The 18,244-nt window shown below is 57.6% G+C and overlaps 1 protein-coding gene across 4 annotated transcripts in view; it reads right to left on the bottom strand.

Moving 5' to 3' along the window:
* The window catches only part of RARA (retinoic acid receptor alpha), a 110,050-nt gene that overhangs the window by 25,065 nt on the left and 66,741 nt on the right, over positions 1-18,244 (bottom strand). The window contains exon 1 of one of the 4 annotated variants that reach the window (XM_090044467.1): positions 7,539-7,997. The exons of the other annotated variants lie outside the window; for them this stretch is intronic. Within the exon in view, the coding sequence (XP_089900593.1) occupies positions 7,539-7,701 (163 nt within the window). The 5' untranslated portion in view covers positions 7,702-7,997. Of the gene's footprint in view, positions 1-7,538; positions 7,998-18,244 lie in introns of those variants that run through there. 4 annotated transcript variants of the gene reach the window in all.

Consider the following 18,244-nt stretch of genomic DNA (forward strand, 5'->3'; position numbering starts at 1 on the left):
AAGCAAAGAGCTGAGGTACCTCACAGGAGGACCCTTGGTCACCCCCTACCCACCCCTGGTAGTGCTGTCCCCAGCATCTAGGCTGGCTGCCCAGAGAAAGTCCTAATACTGTAGCACCCCCACCCAGCCCTGGCCATGCCCAAACGGGCAGCACTTGGCTCTGCTGGAGAGAGGCTATGTGTTTGTGGGGAGAGGTGGTTTCAGTCTCTGTAAACAGGCAGAAATCCTGAGGTGGAACAAGGGCACCCCCTGCCTGGGGTTTTGGGGACTTGTTGACCACTGCCTGCCCTACCAGTATGAGAAGGGAGGGACTGAATATTGCAGAAAAGGGAGAACTATAATGAGGAGTCTGGGCTCCACCCCAGAACTAGCAAAACCTTCTCCCTTTCCAGAGCCCAGGAGTCCTGGCTCCCAGCCTCCCCTGCTCTAACCCACCAGACCCTGCTCCTCTCCTGGAGTCAGGGGTAGAACCCAGGAGTCCTGGCTGCCAGCCTCACCCCCCACTAACCCTCTAGACCCCACTTGTCTCCCAAAACAAGTAAGAGAGGAAGCAGCAAGACCCCAGCTGCAAGCCAGATGCTGCATCTGAGCAGAGCTTCCCTGGGCAAACATGATTTGGAAAAAAAGCCCTCCCTTCCTCCCCCGCCACTGGCTCCATGTGGAATCCACATGGGTTTGCTTTTCCTGAGCTCTCCACAGGAAATCCAGTCGGACACGCCCCAGACATCCCCGCAGGGCTCCCGCCGGCCCCCCCCCCGCACCATAGCCCTGCACAAGAGTGCCCAGCACTGGCCCAGCACCGCCTGCCCAGGATCCCCAGTCAGGCCTGTACCATCACTTGCCCAGCTCCCAGGCGTGGGAAAGCAGGCTCAGAGGCAGCCCGGCTTGCCAAGGTCACAGAGGCCTCCACAGCTAGAACCCAGGAGTCCTGACTCCCAGGCCACCCAGTGCTAACCTACTGGCCCCCATTTCCTTCCCGGAGCCGCAGACAGAACCCAGGAGTCCTGGCTCCCAGCCCTCCCTGCTTCCAGCTTCCCTCTCCAGGCAGGAAGGGAACCCTGCAATCCTGCTCTACCCCCCACCACATTTCATATGAAATCCCTGGCCCCCACAGCTTGGCTGGCACTCCTCTGGACATGCCCAGCCCTTCACCCTCCGCCCTCCTCCCTATCCAGTTAATCCCTTCGCACAGGTGTTTCACTGGGGGTGCAAACAGCCTCTGGGCCCCTCCAAGTGGGGTGGAACAGAGGAGGGGGGCACTATCTACTCTAGGAGAGCCCTGACCTCCCCCCGCTCCACCTCATCCTGAGCAAAGCCAATAACTGCACAGGGGCAGGTTGAAGGGGAGGGAAGGGGATCCTGCTGTTCCAGCACTTTCCTGCAGATAAGAATCCAGCCTGCCTGGCATTCCTGTACCAGGGCAGGAGGGAGGGAGGGGAAGGAGGCCCCTAGGTAAAGAGCAGCCAGAGATGGAGGCAAGCCCAGGGAGACCGACCCTGCCCCAGGAAACCACCAGAGATCAGCTAGGCCAGAGCCTTGCCTGCCAGGGACAGGTCTCAGGCTAACTCCAGGGATAGGGACTCAGGAAACGGGGATTCAAATCTCTGCCCTGCCACAGACTCCCCACATGACCTGCCGCATCTCACAGGGCCCCAGATAAGCCTCTCCAGTTGGCAACCACCCTGCAGCTGCAGAGAATGAGGCAGCTGCACTGAGGGGATGGAGAGGGCTGCACACAACCCCCCAGCTCCACTTCTCTGCATCAGCTGGGTCCTCCTGCTCTGCTGTCCCTGAGGCCACTCCAGACACCAATGTGGGGTGTGGAGTCCTGAGCAGACCCTGTTGGAGGCAAGCCTCCTCCCCATTACTATTTGAGTGAGAATATATGGTCATGGCAGCTGCAACCACCATGTCCAGGGAGGTGCCCACCCAGCTGTGCTGCCAGCCTGCAAGGACAGGGGGAAACCACGCAGAACCTGGCACATGCCCAAGATGCCTAGACCCCAGAAACAGTACAGAAGGATGGAAAGTTCCTTCAATACTTCTGCAGCCCTCCTTCCCTGAAGCAAGGGGCTTTGACTTCCTGTCACACCTGTGAAACTGGAGCTCGTCCAGTGCTGCTCAAAAACTGCAGCGCCAGAGGCTTCCTGTGGCACAGCCTGGCTGGACAGGGGCAACAGAGCACAGCTAATGCAAGGAGACGGCTGTGCCTTCCCAATGCCCACTGCATGCCAATACCACGCGCAGACGCCAGCTTTCAGGCAGGAAGCACCTTGGGGCACTGCCTCAACACACACGCATGCACGTACAGAGGGGACTGCAGGCTGCTGAGCTCATGGCAAGAGTCCCGACCCTGGACCCTCCACCCACCCTGCAGCTGGAGCAGCAAGCAGCCAAGACTCTGGGCAGGGTTGGGGCTCTGAGAGGGTCAGGACAGACTGGCTGGAGACAGGACTCCATCTCCACCAGTTCATGCAATAGAGGGGGTGGGGCAAGACACCCAGCTCAACAGCTCACTCTCTCAGCATAAGCTCACTTTCTTGACTGTGAGATGGAAAAGCCATGGGAATCCACAGTGACAGAGCTTTCCAGCCACGCAGAACCCCTGGGGGCCTGGCTCCTGTGCCTGGGCCTTCTGCCCCTCACCTGCCTGACCACACCACCACCTCTGCCTACACAAGGCGGGAACCAGCAGGGGAGCTCCTCTTCTCTAGCGCCTGGATCTCATAGCACATCAAGATCACTGTCCTTGTTATATAAAGGGGGGGAACTGAGGCTCGAAAGGCACAGGAACTTGCTGGAGTCTACTCTGTGACAGAAGCCAAGCTGGGGCCCATGTCTCCAACCCCAACACAAGGCTCTAAGCAGCTCATGGACCCTCCACTCAGGAACTCCAAATCACATGGGATAGGGAGTTTGGGGGGGTGAATGGCCCCATGCCCTGCTGGGCTGGGCAACATTACAGTGGGGTCACCGCAACCACAAGGCAGAGTAAGGCACCCACACACCTCCAGCCTGGGACAAGCCGTTGCTTTCCTCAGCTGACTGATCTCGCATGCAGGGAGATCAAGCATGAGGATATGTTCACCCACACACGCATGCTGGTGCTCAGCCCCAGGTGACTTCTCAGCCTCTGCAACAGCACTGCAGAGTCCTGTGGTGCTGGAGTTAGTCATCACTACCCTACAGAAGCTGCCATGTGATGGGGTCAGTAAGTACAGACTGTGGTTCAGACTCCTACCTTCCTCTGGGCAATCCCCTGCTGAACACCGCAAGTAGCAATCCCACAGCTTCTCCAGAAGGCCCATCTTTGGCACTTGGGCACCATGACCCCTTCTAACCCCAGACTCCGCCACCACCGTATCCACTGTGGCCCCCACAGGCACAGACCACAAGTGATCCTTGCACTTTGTGAATGCCCCTGGGGTCTGGAACACAACAGGGAGGAGGGAATCCCTAAACTGTGGTACCAAGACAGGTGGAAAGACTGTGCCAAGCCTGTGATGGTGAGGACAGGAGGGCTCCTGGCCCCCCTGCAGATGAAGCAACTACACTGGGACCCTGCTATATACCCTTGGCCAATCGCCCCCTATGCACCACTGCCAGTAGGAATACAAGCGACTCCAGTGAGGGGGTGTTACACAGAGTGTGTCTTGTGCAGGGACCTGGGTAACTCCTTTTGAAGAATGAAAGCAGGGGTGCTGGGGGACCCCACACAGCATCCTCCCTTGCCTGACCCCCATGAACTCTGGGACTGGACACACAGGCCCCGTCTGGGCCTTGGCACAAAATGTCCTTGGTTCCAAAATCACCAGGGCCTCTGTCACGGAGGGGGACCATTGCCACAACTTTGAGACCTGTTCCTGTTCTCCCTGTGGGGGAGCAGGTGTTTGCAAGCAAGGGTGGGAGATGGCAAGGAGGTGTCTCCTGCTGCAGCTGCCAGCACTGTCCCTGCTATGATCCGGCCCCCTGGAGCTGCTAACTTTGGCCTACCCCTGTCTCCCCACTCCTCACCACTGCCCATGGGACCCACAGCCAGCAGCACCAAGGTATACCTGGAAACACCCCCTAACCCTCTCCACATGGGTCCAAAGGCAGCTATGGATTCTCCATAGCCAACTCCAGGTCCAAGGCACCTGCAGCTCCCACAGGGGGTGCCAGCACCTGTCCCTGCAGCAGCACAGCCCCAAGGTGCCTCTAGCCAGGCAGCCAGAGCCCAGGACACCAGAAATTAGAGGCCAGCTAGCTGGAGGAGTCCACCTTAAGTTCTTGTGGCACTCCCGGTCAGCCACGACCAAGGTTACCCAACACCTGGCTGGCACAGGGGACCTGGGCACCTCACTCTAGAGCCAAGCCAGTGAGTGTGGGAGATGAGACATAGGGCCAAGACTGTAAGAACTTTAACCAGTCCAGTACCAGCTGCACACAGCAAAAACACCCTTTTAGAAAATCCCCCAAACCAGCCTTTGAACAAGCCGCCCCCCAGCAGGGCCTGGTGTCTATTGGATCAAACTAATTTGTTTAGCTCTAGCATCCCCCAACACTTCACTTGCTCCCAAGACATCTTCTCACACCAACAGCTGCTTCCCATCTCCTCATCCAGCCCAAGCAGGCTGCCAGGCTGTGCACTTATGAGTCGGGGCTGCCCAAAACAGCATGGGGCCTCACAAAGGAGAAATCCCCCCTCCCCCCTTCTAACTTGCATGTTATTCTGTTGTCAGTCACTACAACCCCACAGCTGCCTCTGGCTCCCACAGGCAGGCTTGGTCCTGCCAGCCAGCCTCACCACCTGGGCAACCCCCACAACCTCTCCCACGTTGGGACCTGACAGAGTGTACCCCTGTGAGAGCCCCCCCCCGCCCCAGCAATGCCTGGAGGAACTCACCATGCCCCCACAAAAGCCAAAACCCACATCTGGCTTCCAGAACAAGAAGGTGCCTGCATACCAGCAGGGAGGTGTGTGTGTGTTGGGAGGGGGGGTGCAGGGCGGTTGATTAGCAGAGCTCAGAGCAGGAGCCTTTTGCAATACCTGCAGGGAGCTCAAAAGCCATCCCCTCTCCTTGCCGGAAAACTAACAAACATTCTGAGTATTTTTTCCATCTCACTAACAAATGCCCCTTGAAGAGGCTTGTGTTGACTCCCTGATAAGAAGGAAAGGTCAAATGGCCCCAGAGACAATGGGGAAAAGGCACTCTGTTAGGAGCAAAGGCTGGATCTCCTGATAAGCAGCCCTTGGGAGGTCAGGGCTGGCCCTTGCAGGGGACGGTCTGTCCTTTGCCAGGAGGGACCCCAGCAGGTTAATAGAGCCATGCCCCACCTCTGGGATCTGGCGGATTTAATGCAAAGCCTTCAGGAAGGGTCTTGCTTCCATTTAAGCCTTGTGGTGACATCAGACCTGGACAGACCATCAGGATGAATGGCCAAGGCCTCCCCTGCCCCAGCCCCTTTGTGGCCTACAGCCAACATGCCTTTGACCTAGTTCGTGCCAGGACCTGGCACCCAAATATAACAGAGACCCTTTTACCAGCCCCTTGGTCCTTGTGTCCTGTCTCTCCCTGCCATGGGGCCCCAGGGACCAGCATGGGAGAGGTCACACAGCCCCAACAGGGGAAGGAGTTTCTTTCTCCTTTATAGAGGCTGAAAGTCCTGGGGAGCCAACACAGTGGGGAAGGACTTTCCCCAAAGCAACCAACCCTGCCTGGCAGTGATTTTCCATTCAAACATAACAGTGGGCACAGAGCACTACGTAAGTGACCCAGGGATCCCTGGGGGAACACGGCTGAGGCATCTGCTCTGCAGGAAGCGCCCTGGATTCCCCTTCACCACACCAAGAAAAGACTGCACGTAGGATGGAGAAACCCAGCTCGGAGATCCCGCAGCAGGAGGGGGAGAGGGAAGACTCACCCTATGTCTGAACTGATGGGGCACCCCAAAGAGATGAGGACAAGCTGGCCACCCGCCCAAATTACTGCCACACTTGCTCCCAAACTATGGACATCCCACACCACATCTCCTGGGCTTGGCTTAGGGCCTGATCCAAAACCCAGCAAGAGCCGGCGCAGCTGATTTTACGGGGCGGCCCTGAAGCATTGTGCTAGTACCCTGTGTCCCGCCCAGCACCTCCGTCACCCGATGAAGATGCAATTCCCACTGCTTACGAAAACAAGTGACCTTTGACCCTTCCAGGACATGAAGGCGAATGCAACCCCGTTTCCCCTTGAAAGGAGACAAGAAAAGCCAGCCCTGGCGCAGCCTCTGCTGCACACCTCCCCCGCACAAACATGGACAGAGGGCACACGCTGGTTTCTCCTTCCAAAGCAGCACAGCGGACACTTCCCATGGGGCTGGCGTGGGCATTCAGCGTGACACGCACCCTGACAGCCGGCCAGCTCCCAGCACGTCACTCTCCAGGGACAATGCACTCCTCTTCCCCTCTCCCCACCACCCCGATGCCTGACCCAGACGACTCTCCTTCTAGCAGCAAATCTTGGAAAAGGAAATTACATTTTGGTTTGGAACAACAGCGCTTTGAGCCTCCCACTTCCCCTGGACGGTTGGGGGAGGGAGGGGGCAAAAACAAGGAGTTGCATTACACAAGCCTTAAATCCATCAGCTTGTTTTGCAAGCGGGCCCCTAACCCACCCACTCCGCAAGGGCCCTGGGAAGGTGCCCAGGAGGGGAGAGATTCAAAAGGGCTTCTCCTGCCAGCAGGGCAGGGGAGAGCCATCTGCTGGCACGCACGAGTTGTCATCCTGGCACTGCCCATGCTGCTTCGACCCCTGGGGGGGGGAGGGGTTGTGGCACATTCAGCTGCCCTTGGGTGGGCTGGAGCTCTCCCAGGCAAGAATGGAAAGACCTTACTTTGTATCTTAGACATCACCCTTTAAAGGACTCGTGAGCTGGTGGGGGAAGCAACCAGCTCTGACCTAGGGGCATAAGAGGAATAGTGGGGCTCTGCGACTGCCCCCACCTACAGGGACAGGACCCCCAAAGTCTCAGAAAGATGTACAGGAGGGAGGGGCAGGTTTACTTGGAGGTGGTGAGCATACCAAACAATACCCCTGTTCTGGCATCCAGGCATCTGGCTGGGAGCACCCGCACCCCTCCCCCCCCCAGCCCTATCTCTAGGGAGGAATAAAGCCACAGTGTACTATTTAGTTAATTGGATTTTGTCAGGGCACTTATCTACCCAGGATCTCAATATCCTGCTGGGTTGGGGCCGCTTCCCTCCTTTCCCCAGCCTGGAGGCAGGGGGTAGGGCTCTCGCAGACAACTGCCTTCCTGCAGCCACCCCACTCAGGCCTGGCAAGGCGCTGTCCCCCTGGCCCGGGTGCTAAAGCGGGGAGGCTGGGACGCACTAGGATGAAGGGGTGACGGCATCCGCGCAGCTGGGGGCATCAGCCCTGCGGGGAGTAAGGGGAGAGGGACAGAGGCAAAGGAGGACAAGCGCGGCTGGGTGAGAGAAGGGGCTGCAGGGCAGAGCCGCGGGAGGCAGCGGGACCCCCACCCCTGCGCCGGCCCCGAGGCGCGGTACCTACAGTGGCTGGAGCCGGTCCAGAGCTGGCTGTGGCCGGGCGGGCCGTAGGGGCCGGGGGTGCCGATGCCTTTCTCCTGCAGGAGGCAGCCCCGGCCCTGGCTGTAGAAGTCCATGGCGAGGAAGGGGCCGGGGGTCAAGCCCGCCACGTCCACGCCCTCGTACATCCCGGCGGCGGGGTGGGCCGGGGCCGGGCGGTCCCGGGGCCCGCCTAGCCCAGCGGGGCGAGGCCGGGCGGGCCGCGGCGCGCGGCCATGGGGCGCTCAGGCCGGCGGCGCCGGGAGCGCGGCCGCCGGGGGCATGGCTCCGCGCGGGCAGGGCGTCCCCGTCCCCGTGCCCGTGCCCGTGCCCGTGCTCCCTCCGCGCCGGCTGCGGGCTGCCCCGCGCGCCGCCCCCGGCCGGGGCTGCCCGTGCGGGGCGGGGCGGGGCGGGCCGGGACGAGCGGCTGCGGCCGCCGCTGCCACGAGCCACCTCCCAGCGCCTTAACCCCCGCCCCGCCCCGCGCCGCGCCGCCTCCCAGCCGGGCGGGGGCGGGCACACGCCGGGCGAGGGGCAGGGGCTAAGCCCCCGGCGGTGCGGGTGCGGGCCCCGGCCCCGGCCCGAGCTCGGGCTCCCCCTCGCCGGCGCGGCCGCGGCCCAACTCATTTGCCTAATGGGATGCGGCTGAACTCCGGCTGAACCTCCTCCCCCTCCCGCGCCGCTTCACCTCCCCGTGACCCGCGCCGCTCGCTGCAGCGCCGCCCGGCCGGCCCCGGGCCCGGGCGCGGGCCCCGCACCGCGCCCCCTGCTCGCCCGCACATCTGCACCCGCGCCCCCTGCTGGCCCGCACACCTGGGCGTGCACGCGCCCGGCCAGCCCCGCACATCTGCAGAGAGCTCACTGCCCCGCTCACTCCCCCGCGCCTGCACGCCTTTGCCTGCGGGCACACGTCCTGGTCTGCCCTGCGCACTGTACGAGCACGTGCTTGCGGGCACGCACCCTGGTGGCCCCGCACATCGGCACGCGCACCACTTGGTCCCCCGCACACCTGCAGAGATCCGCACGCTCCGCACCGCCGCATGTGCACGCAGCACCTACCCCCCCCCCCAATGAACGAGATCACCCCGCACATCTGTGGATGTTCACATGCCTGCACTCGCCCCCGCACATCCGCACTCACACACGCCTGCGTGCACACACCCTGGTCGTCTTGTATGTGTAGAACCCAATCACCCCTCACTGCTGCAGGTTCACACACCTGCATGCACACACATGCTGCACACATCTGCACCCAGCATGCACACATTGCACCACGTATCTGCAGGCACTCGCCTGCATCCGCACACCCTAGTTGCCCCACACACCTGCACAGAATCCCATTGTCTCGCACACTGCAGGTGCATACCTGCACACAAACACCCTGGTCACCCTGCACATCTGCACAGAACCCAATCTGCGCACACACACCGTGACTGTCCCTGCACACGGGCACACAACCACAGGAGCACATCCTGACTGCCCTGCACACCTGCATGCACACACCTTGGTTGCCCCATACATCTGCACACGTACACGCCCGCATGGGCCGCGATCCCACACACAGTCTGAGCTTCCTGTACTGAAGCAGCTTCCCCTGAGCCCTGAGCTCCAACCCACATGGAACACACACCTTGGCAGACCAGAGGCTTCAATGATGCAGGCTGATGATAAGAGCACTTTCCAAGAAGTACCATCCCCTTTTTACAGGATAAGGGAGAAGCCTGCACAAATAGCATGCAGCCTTCCTGCCAGGGCATCTGGGCAACCAGACGTATAAGTGTCCGTAGGGAGTGTAAACTAGGACTGAATTTGCAATGCTCTAGCTACCCCTGAGCATGATACTCCAAACAGATGCTCAAACTGACTGCAAGGAACTTTGCTTCGCTTCCAGGGCACCGTACAAAGGTCCTCTTACAACTTGTCTAGCTTTTCAAGCCGGTTATTTCCAACTACTGTCAAGGCCAGGTCAGAATTAAGGTGGGCTGCATTCTCTCTAGCTTACTGCAGAATCAAAGCTAAATTACACAAGGCCATTTTTAATCCAGAATGGCAGCATCCATTGGGGGGGGGGGATGCAGCTTTACCAATCCACTTTAAATTCACCCCCTAGGAAAATTCCTGTGAAGTTTTCTAGGAGTTCCCCATGGCAGATGAGCCCTTAGTCCCGATTCAGGGCATCCACTCAGGGTGGGATGTGGAGCTGTGAGCATGCTGTAACTTCACCTGCTATCTTACTGGGTACTGGTTTCCCTGGGCAGCCCACAAATAATTATACACAGAGAATATGCTTCAAGTAGCAATGTAAGAACTTTTCTCCACCCCTCATCTCTCACTGGGCTGTACAAGAGCAGATGTCACTTCTAGACAGGATCAGGGCTGCATATGCTGGTACACTGCATGGACCTTGAAAACCTCCTCTCTCGTGTAACTACTATGACAGTAGTGCCTTAGACAGAGCCCCAACGATGACAGGGGCTGTTTAGCATCCAAAGAGAACTAGGAGAGGGGCTCTGCCCAAAAGAGCTTACAGACATTAGAAACAGGGGCAGGGTGGGAGGGGAACTTGAATGTTTAAATCTCCTGTTTCCCTGGGGTGCACTTCACTGAAGTTCCCCTGAAGTTATTACAGCTGCACAGAGTGGACCTGGCAATGTGTCATTAGGGAAAGCCCATGCTATCTAGAGCACAGGGGGAAGCCAGAACTTGCGGGGAAGGGGGACGGAAAAATATCAGCTGCCGCCAGAGCCACACAATCACGCTGGCAGCACAGCAGCAGCCAGAAGTCACCGTTGCCCCCATGTGTCCTGCTGCCTTGGGCACTCAGCTGCTTTGTTACATCCCTGCCTGACTGCTGCCTGTGCTGTAGCCCTCCGGCCCTCCCACGCACCGTTGCTGCCTACACCATACTAATGACTGCAAGTCACACAGGGTGGTGTGCATCTGAGTCCTGTTCCCTCCGGCAGGAATTAGCCGTGCCCCTGGAACACTGGTGATCTCCCCTGGTGCAAGGCATGATTGCGAGTGATCCCTGGAAGTGCTGGGTGGTATGGCAGGCTCCTTGCCCTGCAGAGATGGATTTTAAATGTCAAGTGCTCCAAGCTGGCAGCCTTGGCACTGCAGATAAGCTCAGCAAAGGCTCACACCAGAGGGTCCTGGCCACCGGTTTGCAACTGGCTCCCTGCCCTATATATCTGAATCCCTCCAGGTACCACACCGTATTCCCCCTGCAGTAGGTGATGCCAGCTCTGAGCAGCAGATCAGGGTTTTTTTTCCAGGGAAGCCTTTAAAATCCAAGGGACAAGGCTGAGGAATGGCGACTCCTTTCTCCTCCTAGGCAGTGCAGGCTCTCACAGACACAGTGAAGTGCAGGCCCTGCCCTAGGGAGCTCCCAACAGAGACATACAAAAGGGAGGAGGGGAAAACAACTTGCCTGAAATCAGTGAAAGAGGTGGGAGCAGGACCCAGCTCCCCACAAGTCCTGATCTGGTGTCACACAAAGGTGCCTCTCCTGGAGTGACTCCCAGTTGCTTCCATATGGCAAAGATCAGCAGGGCCAGACTCTCTGGGTCTCAAGATACTGGGGGCAAAACACTTGGTACAATTTCAGCTGGGGATAGGTGGAGAAGCAAGGCTATGTGCAAAATGATCTGATTCTTGCTGTGAGGCATTGGGACCTTCCAGGAAGGGAATCAAATGCAGCCACTGGAATTCCCCCTTCTCTTTAACACCCTGGACTGTGAGCACTTTCCCCTTGGGCCAGCTGGGCCTTTAGGGGGATCCAGGCCTGGAATCCCACCCAAGGGACTCCCAAGCAGTGCAATCCCCTCCTCACCTGACAGCCTGAACACCCCCAGCCCAAGGGAGAAGCCATCACTCCAGAGCACGCTGCGATGGCTCCATCCCTGCTGGAGGAGTCCACAGGATGCCTAGCACATGCTCTATAGGGCCCTATCCAAATAGCAGGCCATTATGAAGCAGCAACAGAGGTAAAATTAAAAGGCTGAGCCCTGTATCCACTCTGCTGAGCCCTAACACTACCAGAATTGGGCCCATGAGTCACAATGTAGCATGACAGCTGGGCTACGGCACACATCTCACTCCCTCTGTCTCTCCACTCCAGGGGACATGACACTTTACTGCAGAGGATGCCAGTGTCTCACACATCTGGTCGGAGACCCTGGGGCTTCTGTCAAGGTCTCTGGGTGCTGTTGGACCTGCGAGCTGTGTGAAAGCACTTTTACAACCTCCTTCCTCTCCTCCCTTCGGGGCCTACAAGCTTGTGATCACACTGACATGGGGTGCAATAAAACACACTGCAGCAACACTTCTCCCTCCCAATCTCTTTCCCTGGGGTGGGGGGGCAGCTGTGATCTCTCAGCCCCAAGAGGGCTTTATGGCAGGCATACAGTTTTGGAATGGGCTGCAGTGGGGCTGATTCCTTCTCCCTTTGTTCTCCTTAAGCTGGCACCCCACTTTAGTGGAACAATGTGCCTTCCTCTAGCAGCCACCAAGCAAAGTGCTTGGGGAGGTGGCTTCAGACAGGGGGTGTAAAGCACTGCTCTCCCCCAAAACCTAAAAGTCACAAGGTCAGCTCAAGTGCCTGCCGCTCATCCCTGTCCGCTCTACCCACCACACACACCATGTAGTGGCCGTACTAGGGTCCCTGTCGCCTCCCCACGGCTGTCTGGTTAGTTTTGAGCTAACGATGCAACCTGATGAGTCAAGCAGGGAGCATTTGGCAGGGGCAGCTAGTCCAGGGCTTTTAGCACCAGGGCAGTGTTGACAGGGCTCATTTAGGGACTCAGCTTAGCTGAGTGAAAGAAACCAGGTCCCTTTTCCCTCTCTGATCCTTTCCCCTTATCTCCTTTTGCCAGGGCTGAGGCCTCTTTTCATACCTACACCTCCCAGCTCAAACATGCAGACACACACACTCCCCTCCCCACCACTACCCCCAGCCAAGCAATAGTGAATAGTTGGCACGATCAGCTTTTATTTATAAACCTGCCCCCAAAAACCTGGAGGCGTGCGTGCGTGCGTGTGTGTGTGTGCGCGCGCGAGAGAGAGTGTGTGTGTGTGTGTGTGTGTGAGAGAGTGCGTGAGTGAGTGAGTGAGAGAAAGATCAGCAGTGCCTGTTTAAATAATAATAGAAAGTCAAAGGCTTTGCTTAGCCAGCAGGTTTCTGAACAAAAGCCCAGCGCTCCTCCAACTTCCTGGAGCGAACATGACAAATGTCTGCTTTGACTCATTTACTAGGCTGGAAAGAATGCCGGCTTCAAAAAAAAAAAAAAAGGGGGAGGGGGGGAAAAGTCCTGTGTTAAGAATGTTTTACCTTAGGGAGAAATGATGCACACATGAACCACACAAATGTGTGCACATGCACACCCCTCACAAAGGCCCTTGAAAAATCCCCCCTCCTTGCTAATGTATTTTAAGCCAATGTCTGCCAGTGTTTTGGCTGTACGGCTCTGGATTTCCCTCCTCACCCCGCTCAAGAAGGAGCTCTGTGTGTGTGCGTTCTTATGTGTGTGTGCACATGTATGTGCATGTGCATACATTTGAGTGTGCACTTTCTTCTGTGACTGTTCGAGTGTGTGTGCATGTTTGTGTACATGTACATGTGGAAATATGTGTGTGTGCATGTTTGTATGTGCATGCGCATTAGGGGGAGTTGCAAATCTTAATGCCAAAGCCATAATGAATTGGGCACCTCAGGGTGCCCAGTCAGCCCAGCTCTATTCCAATCAAGCAGCCCCATCCCTAGCTCCCTGACACACATGCACATAACCCTTTCCCAATGCAGAGACCAGCACACAGCAAAACTCCCTGAGCAGGAAGAGGCACTGCTCCAGCCTCCACACTGTCAGCTGTTAAAATTGGGAACTAATGCTGCCGGGAGTGACAGCCTGACTTCCCGGCACTGAGGAGGCTGGATGCGAGCGGCAGCTCAGGCACACCCGCCGCTCGCAAGGTCCTTTGCCTCCCCACCACATCCCGAACCATTTCCGGTATCCTGGAAACATCATTAGGATCTGAAGGGTGACTCCCTCAAAAATCTTGGCTGGAGAACTGACTTGCAACAAAAAAGGAACTGGTGCTGCAGGGGCCCAGGCTGGGACTCGGGAAGGGGCTTCCTTCCTCCCTGGGGAAAATAGGTAGACACTTTCAAAAGGGACACCCTGCTGCAGCAAACAGCTGCTCAAAGCCATGGGCCCTAAGCAAGGGAGGCAGGGATGGGGGCTGAGCTCAGGACTGCTGGCTCAGTTGGAGATCCGAATGCCAAGCTGGATCCAGGGCAAGGATTTGGGGAGCCAGGGACACTTCATGAGGGCAAACATGGTTTGTGGCAGCAAGCTGAGCAGTGCTGGTTCAAGGAACAACCCACAGGCTGCTCTGCCCACCATAACCACAGCCCACTGGGCAGGCTTGGCCAGGCCACATGGCTCCGTTAAGTGCCAGGGTGATTTCTCAGTCACACGGCACTGAGCCATCCCAGCTCCTGACCAAAGCTGCCACCCTCTGGCTGAGAGCGAAGGGTAAACGAGTTCACCACAGGGCACTAAGCTCACCTGCTGAGGTCACCAGGATGAACCCAGTGCCCCGGATGCAGCAGGCAGATGAGGCAGAACCTGCTCTGGCTCAGTGCACTAAGCCCATCCCCAGTCCAGCTGCTCCCCAACATCTGCTTCAAATCCCCTCGTGGTCATGCTGTGGCCTAATCAGCATGGAATCCACCCAAATCGGCTGAGGAATTCAGCCCCTTCCGGCCAACACTTAACTTAGTGCAGGGGAACCTAACCCCCTATGCACTTGCGTGTGCACGCACACACACAATCACCCCTCCAGCTGTCTGTCTGTCTCACACACACACACACCACTCACCCCTCCAGCTCTCTTCCACACACACATATATACTCTCCTGTCCCGCTCACCCACCACACACATACATACAGAATACACACTTGCCCCTCCAGCTCCCAGCCTTCTGGCACACACTCGATACGGTCTTCCCAAAATAAAACCGCTTGCTGCTTCCTGTTAAGATGGAAGTCGGCACAGAGTCAGGAGCCTGACCCTGGACGTGTGAAACGCTGCAAGGGAGCATTTCTCGGATTCTCACTGGGCTTTTAGTCATGCAAGGTCGTTGCTGCAAAATAAGGATGAGCTGGATGGCGGGGGAACAACAAAGCAACTGGAGCAAGGGAGGGTGAGGGGAGCTATCTGGAGGAAGCAGCCCTAGGAAAGCTGGGGTGGGTCTGGCTGGTGGGATGGCCTGGGGCACCAGAGAAAAGCCCAGATCCTTTCCGCACCAGAGAAATGGCTGTAGATAAACCAGCCTCCCTCCTGGCTCTCTGCACAGCAGTTGCACAAATGCCGGATCTGCGCCAGTGCAGACGTCCTTGTCTGTGCATCGGCCAAAAATGACCAGCCAGACCAAGAGTCAGCTTCAGCTCTGTCTCCTGGTATTTACAGCAGCTGAGCAAACTTCTCAGCCGAGCCAACACATCCAAAGGGGGTCATATGTGCGCTTGCTCTCCAGGTGCTCCCAGCTCCCGGGGTCCCAGGCAAAGTCCGTGGCCGTGGCTGCTTCCACACTTGGGCCACTCTACTATGTCTCCGGAGATGCCCCTACAAAGCAATGACATGGAGGGAGCCCCCTTAAGGGGCCATTTTTGAAAAGGCTGCAACTTGTCCCCTCTCGCCTCGCAGCGTTTCTGACTGGTTGCCAAACTGGCTGGCAAAACAAGGTAGCATCATTTGCATAAAAAACTGCCCTGCCCTACTGGACTGACACCAATTTGCAACAGCCCCATTCCCCAGGACTGTGGAGAGAGGTGCCCAAAAGCCCCTTTATTCAATGCTGTGACTCAAAGGGGTGAGGGCCTCTTTGTAGCACCAGGAGATAGCCAGGATGGAGACATGCAAATAAGAAATTGTAATAATTACCATGTTTTTGATGAGCACTTAAGACACAAAGGGACCCAAGAGACCTCTACACACTCTAGTGTGTGCCCACTGGCTGCAGACCTCTGGCATCAGCCTGGAAGCAGCCAGACTCTCCCTCTGGCATGTTTCACACTCAGCTCCCCTGCCCACTCTGGGGCTGGGGCATTGGTCCACAGGCCACTGTGCAATGTGGCCCATTTTCCCCTGTTGCCCAGGTGAACGGCTCTCAAGGACATGGGAGCATGTTCTCCAAAGGGGCTGAGGCCTGCCTGGCTGAAACTGTGGGAAAGGATCTAGGATCCCAAACAGGAGCAGAGCTCTCGGATGGTTTTGCCCAGCATCTCCAGAAGGCAATAAACCCCTCGGCCTCCCCTGGTCCCACCTTTGTGCAAGGAAGGCTGAACTTGTCATTGAAACCAGCTCAGCGCCTTGACTTTTAAAAGGCGAGTGACCACGTGCTCCAGGCTTGGGGTTCTAGTTGACCCTTTTCAGTCCTGTGCAGCTGAAAATGGTTTCAAAATAAGCAGTGATTTCAAGCAGGGAGGTGTGCTCTGATCCCAAAGGAACAGGCCCAATGGCCACACAGGCCTCTTCTCCCCAGCTGCAGGTACGTTCAGTCACGCACCCTGAAATGTGCCAGGCCAAAGCCTCTGGTGGGGCTCAGGCAGGGAAGCAAAGCAGCTTGACATCCACAGAACCAGCTAAGGGTTTGGTCTGTGTAGGTGCAGCACCATGCCTGTCTCACTCCCTTCCTCTTGGCTCAGCATGGGAGGAGACCCCTCCTTCTGCCCACCCGTGCACAGCTTGTGGGAAAACCAGAGTAGGGATCTCTGAACTGCCTCTGCAAAGGCAGCTCCTGAGATGGACTCTAGCTGCTGCAGCCACTCAGACGTGAGGCATCCTGCCACTCGAGCAAGGCTACAGAAATACTCCAGTAGGGTTACATCCAGATCCATCCAGGGGAATCCCTGTGCAGACCCTGGGAAGGGAAGCGTTACTGGGTGTTGGAGGAAACGGCCGAGTTTCACAAAAACCTACCCCAACACCAAAGAAAGTCTTTGGGGCACCAGAGGGAAAACCCCACCACTGCTGCGTGCAGGAAGGAGCAACCCTCTCTCCTCTCCCCTCCAACACACACACCACCTTCTCAACACACCCCTGGCCTAAGTAATATTTAACCCCAAGAGAACCTATCAGCTGAATGCTGGACCCTTCCCTCTGTTATGCATGTTGGGACTATTGTCATGCACTATTCACCTCCCTCTGCTTTCTCTCCCTTTTATTATTTTGTTTTAAGGGGCTCTGCCTGATCAAACCCTTTGGCTTTGTTTCCCCCCGGAGCTTCCTCTCCTCCCTCCCGCCTGCTCACTTCAAAAGGGGCTCATTTATCCAGGTCGGCAGGCTTTTTAGAGAGGCAAATTCCAGGCCGCAGTCCTGGGCTCTCCCCAAACCAGGCCCGTGACAGGATGATAGAGAACCCTCTCTCCCTAATGGGCTTTCCCATCCGCTCCACAGTGCAGCCGGGGCAGAGACGGGGCCATAATTAATCTTTAACTCCCCGTCAAAGGAGATTTGGAGGAGAGAAAAGGAGGGCAAAAGGGGAGGCGTTTGGAGCGGAGCCCGGAGGGGAAAAACCTGCCGCTCAGCAGCCTGGTTCCCACTCATTCCAGGATCCCCGTTAATCAGGTGATTATGGCAGCCCCTCAGCCCCCTTCCCCCAGACCCATGCCTCCATGCGCTAGGTGCTGCAGAAGCACGAGAGTCCCTATCCAGGGGGTCTTGGTGCACCTTCTGAGACCTTCCAACACTGTACATGGCCACAAGAGGCTCTGCTCCCATAGCAGCATGTTTCCACAAGCTGACAGAGAGAGAAGGGGGGGGGGTGCTGCTTGCCAACAAGCTGGCAAAGGCTGGGGCCCCTGCTCTGGGGAGGTGGGCTGGGCACAGGATAAGGAAGACTTACAATGCATAAGCAGAGGAAACAATGTGACAGCAATAGGCGACATGTCACCCCCATGCATCTGTGGTCTCTTTGGCTCCATCTGGCTCCCCTCTCCATGAGTCATCTAGCTGGGGGAGAGGTCACCGAGTCCTACACCCCCCTTCAGCTCTGAACTGGCTCAGAAAGGGGTACGTGATAGGGCTGTGCCCGCTGCTAGGTGGGGCCTGAGATGCCCAGTCTTCTCCCTCCCACCCAGTTCCGCAGTCACGCATGAACAAAAGACTTCACCCTTTGCCTCTGGGGACCTCTGTCACTCAGTAACAGAGCAACGTTTGGTGGCTTTCCATGGTGCCTTCCCTGGATGCCAGGCCCAGCCTGCCCTGCACCATAAGGCACTGGAGTGGGGGAAGAGCCGCAAACCTGCCACCCCCATGCTGCCTCCATACATAGATGAGGACACCCAAGGGCAGAACTCGCCCAAGCTAACAGACACAGCACATGGGCAGCTGCGGACTGGCCACGCACAAAGACTGAGGCCCTCGGGCTCTGCTCAGTGAGTCACTCCCCACCCGCCATGGCAAGGCAGGCCCAGGTACTGAAATCCTTGCCAAAGGAATGCACACAAGCCAGCCCACTAAGGGCTACAGAGGACCTGCCTCATGGGGCTCCTCCAGCCTTCACTTACTGGGAACACCTGCTTCCCAGTGCCCCCGGCGCACAATCACAAGCTCCCAGCTCAGGATCCAGTGCCAGCACTTGCTCTGAGAACACTAGGGCCGGGGACCCAAATGCCATACACATGGGCT

Source organism: Crocodylus siamensis, chromosome 4 (assembly GCF_052110815.1).
Source record: "Crocodylus siamensis isolate JL-2025a chromosome 4, ASM5211081v1, whole genome shotgun sequence".
Lineage (NCBI taxonomy): Eukaryota > Metazoa > Chordata > Crocodylia > Crocodylidae > Crocodylus > Crocodylus siamensis.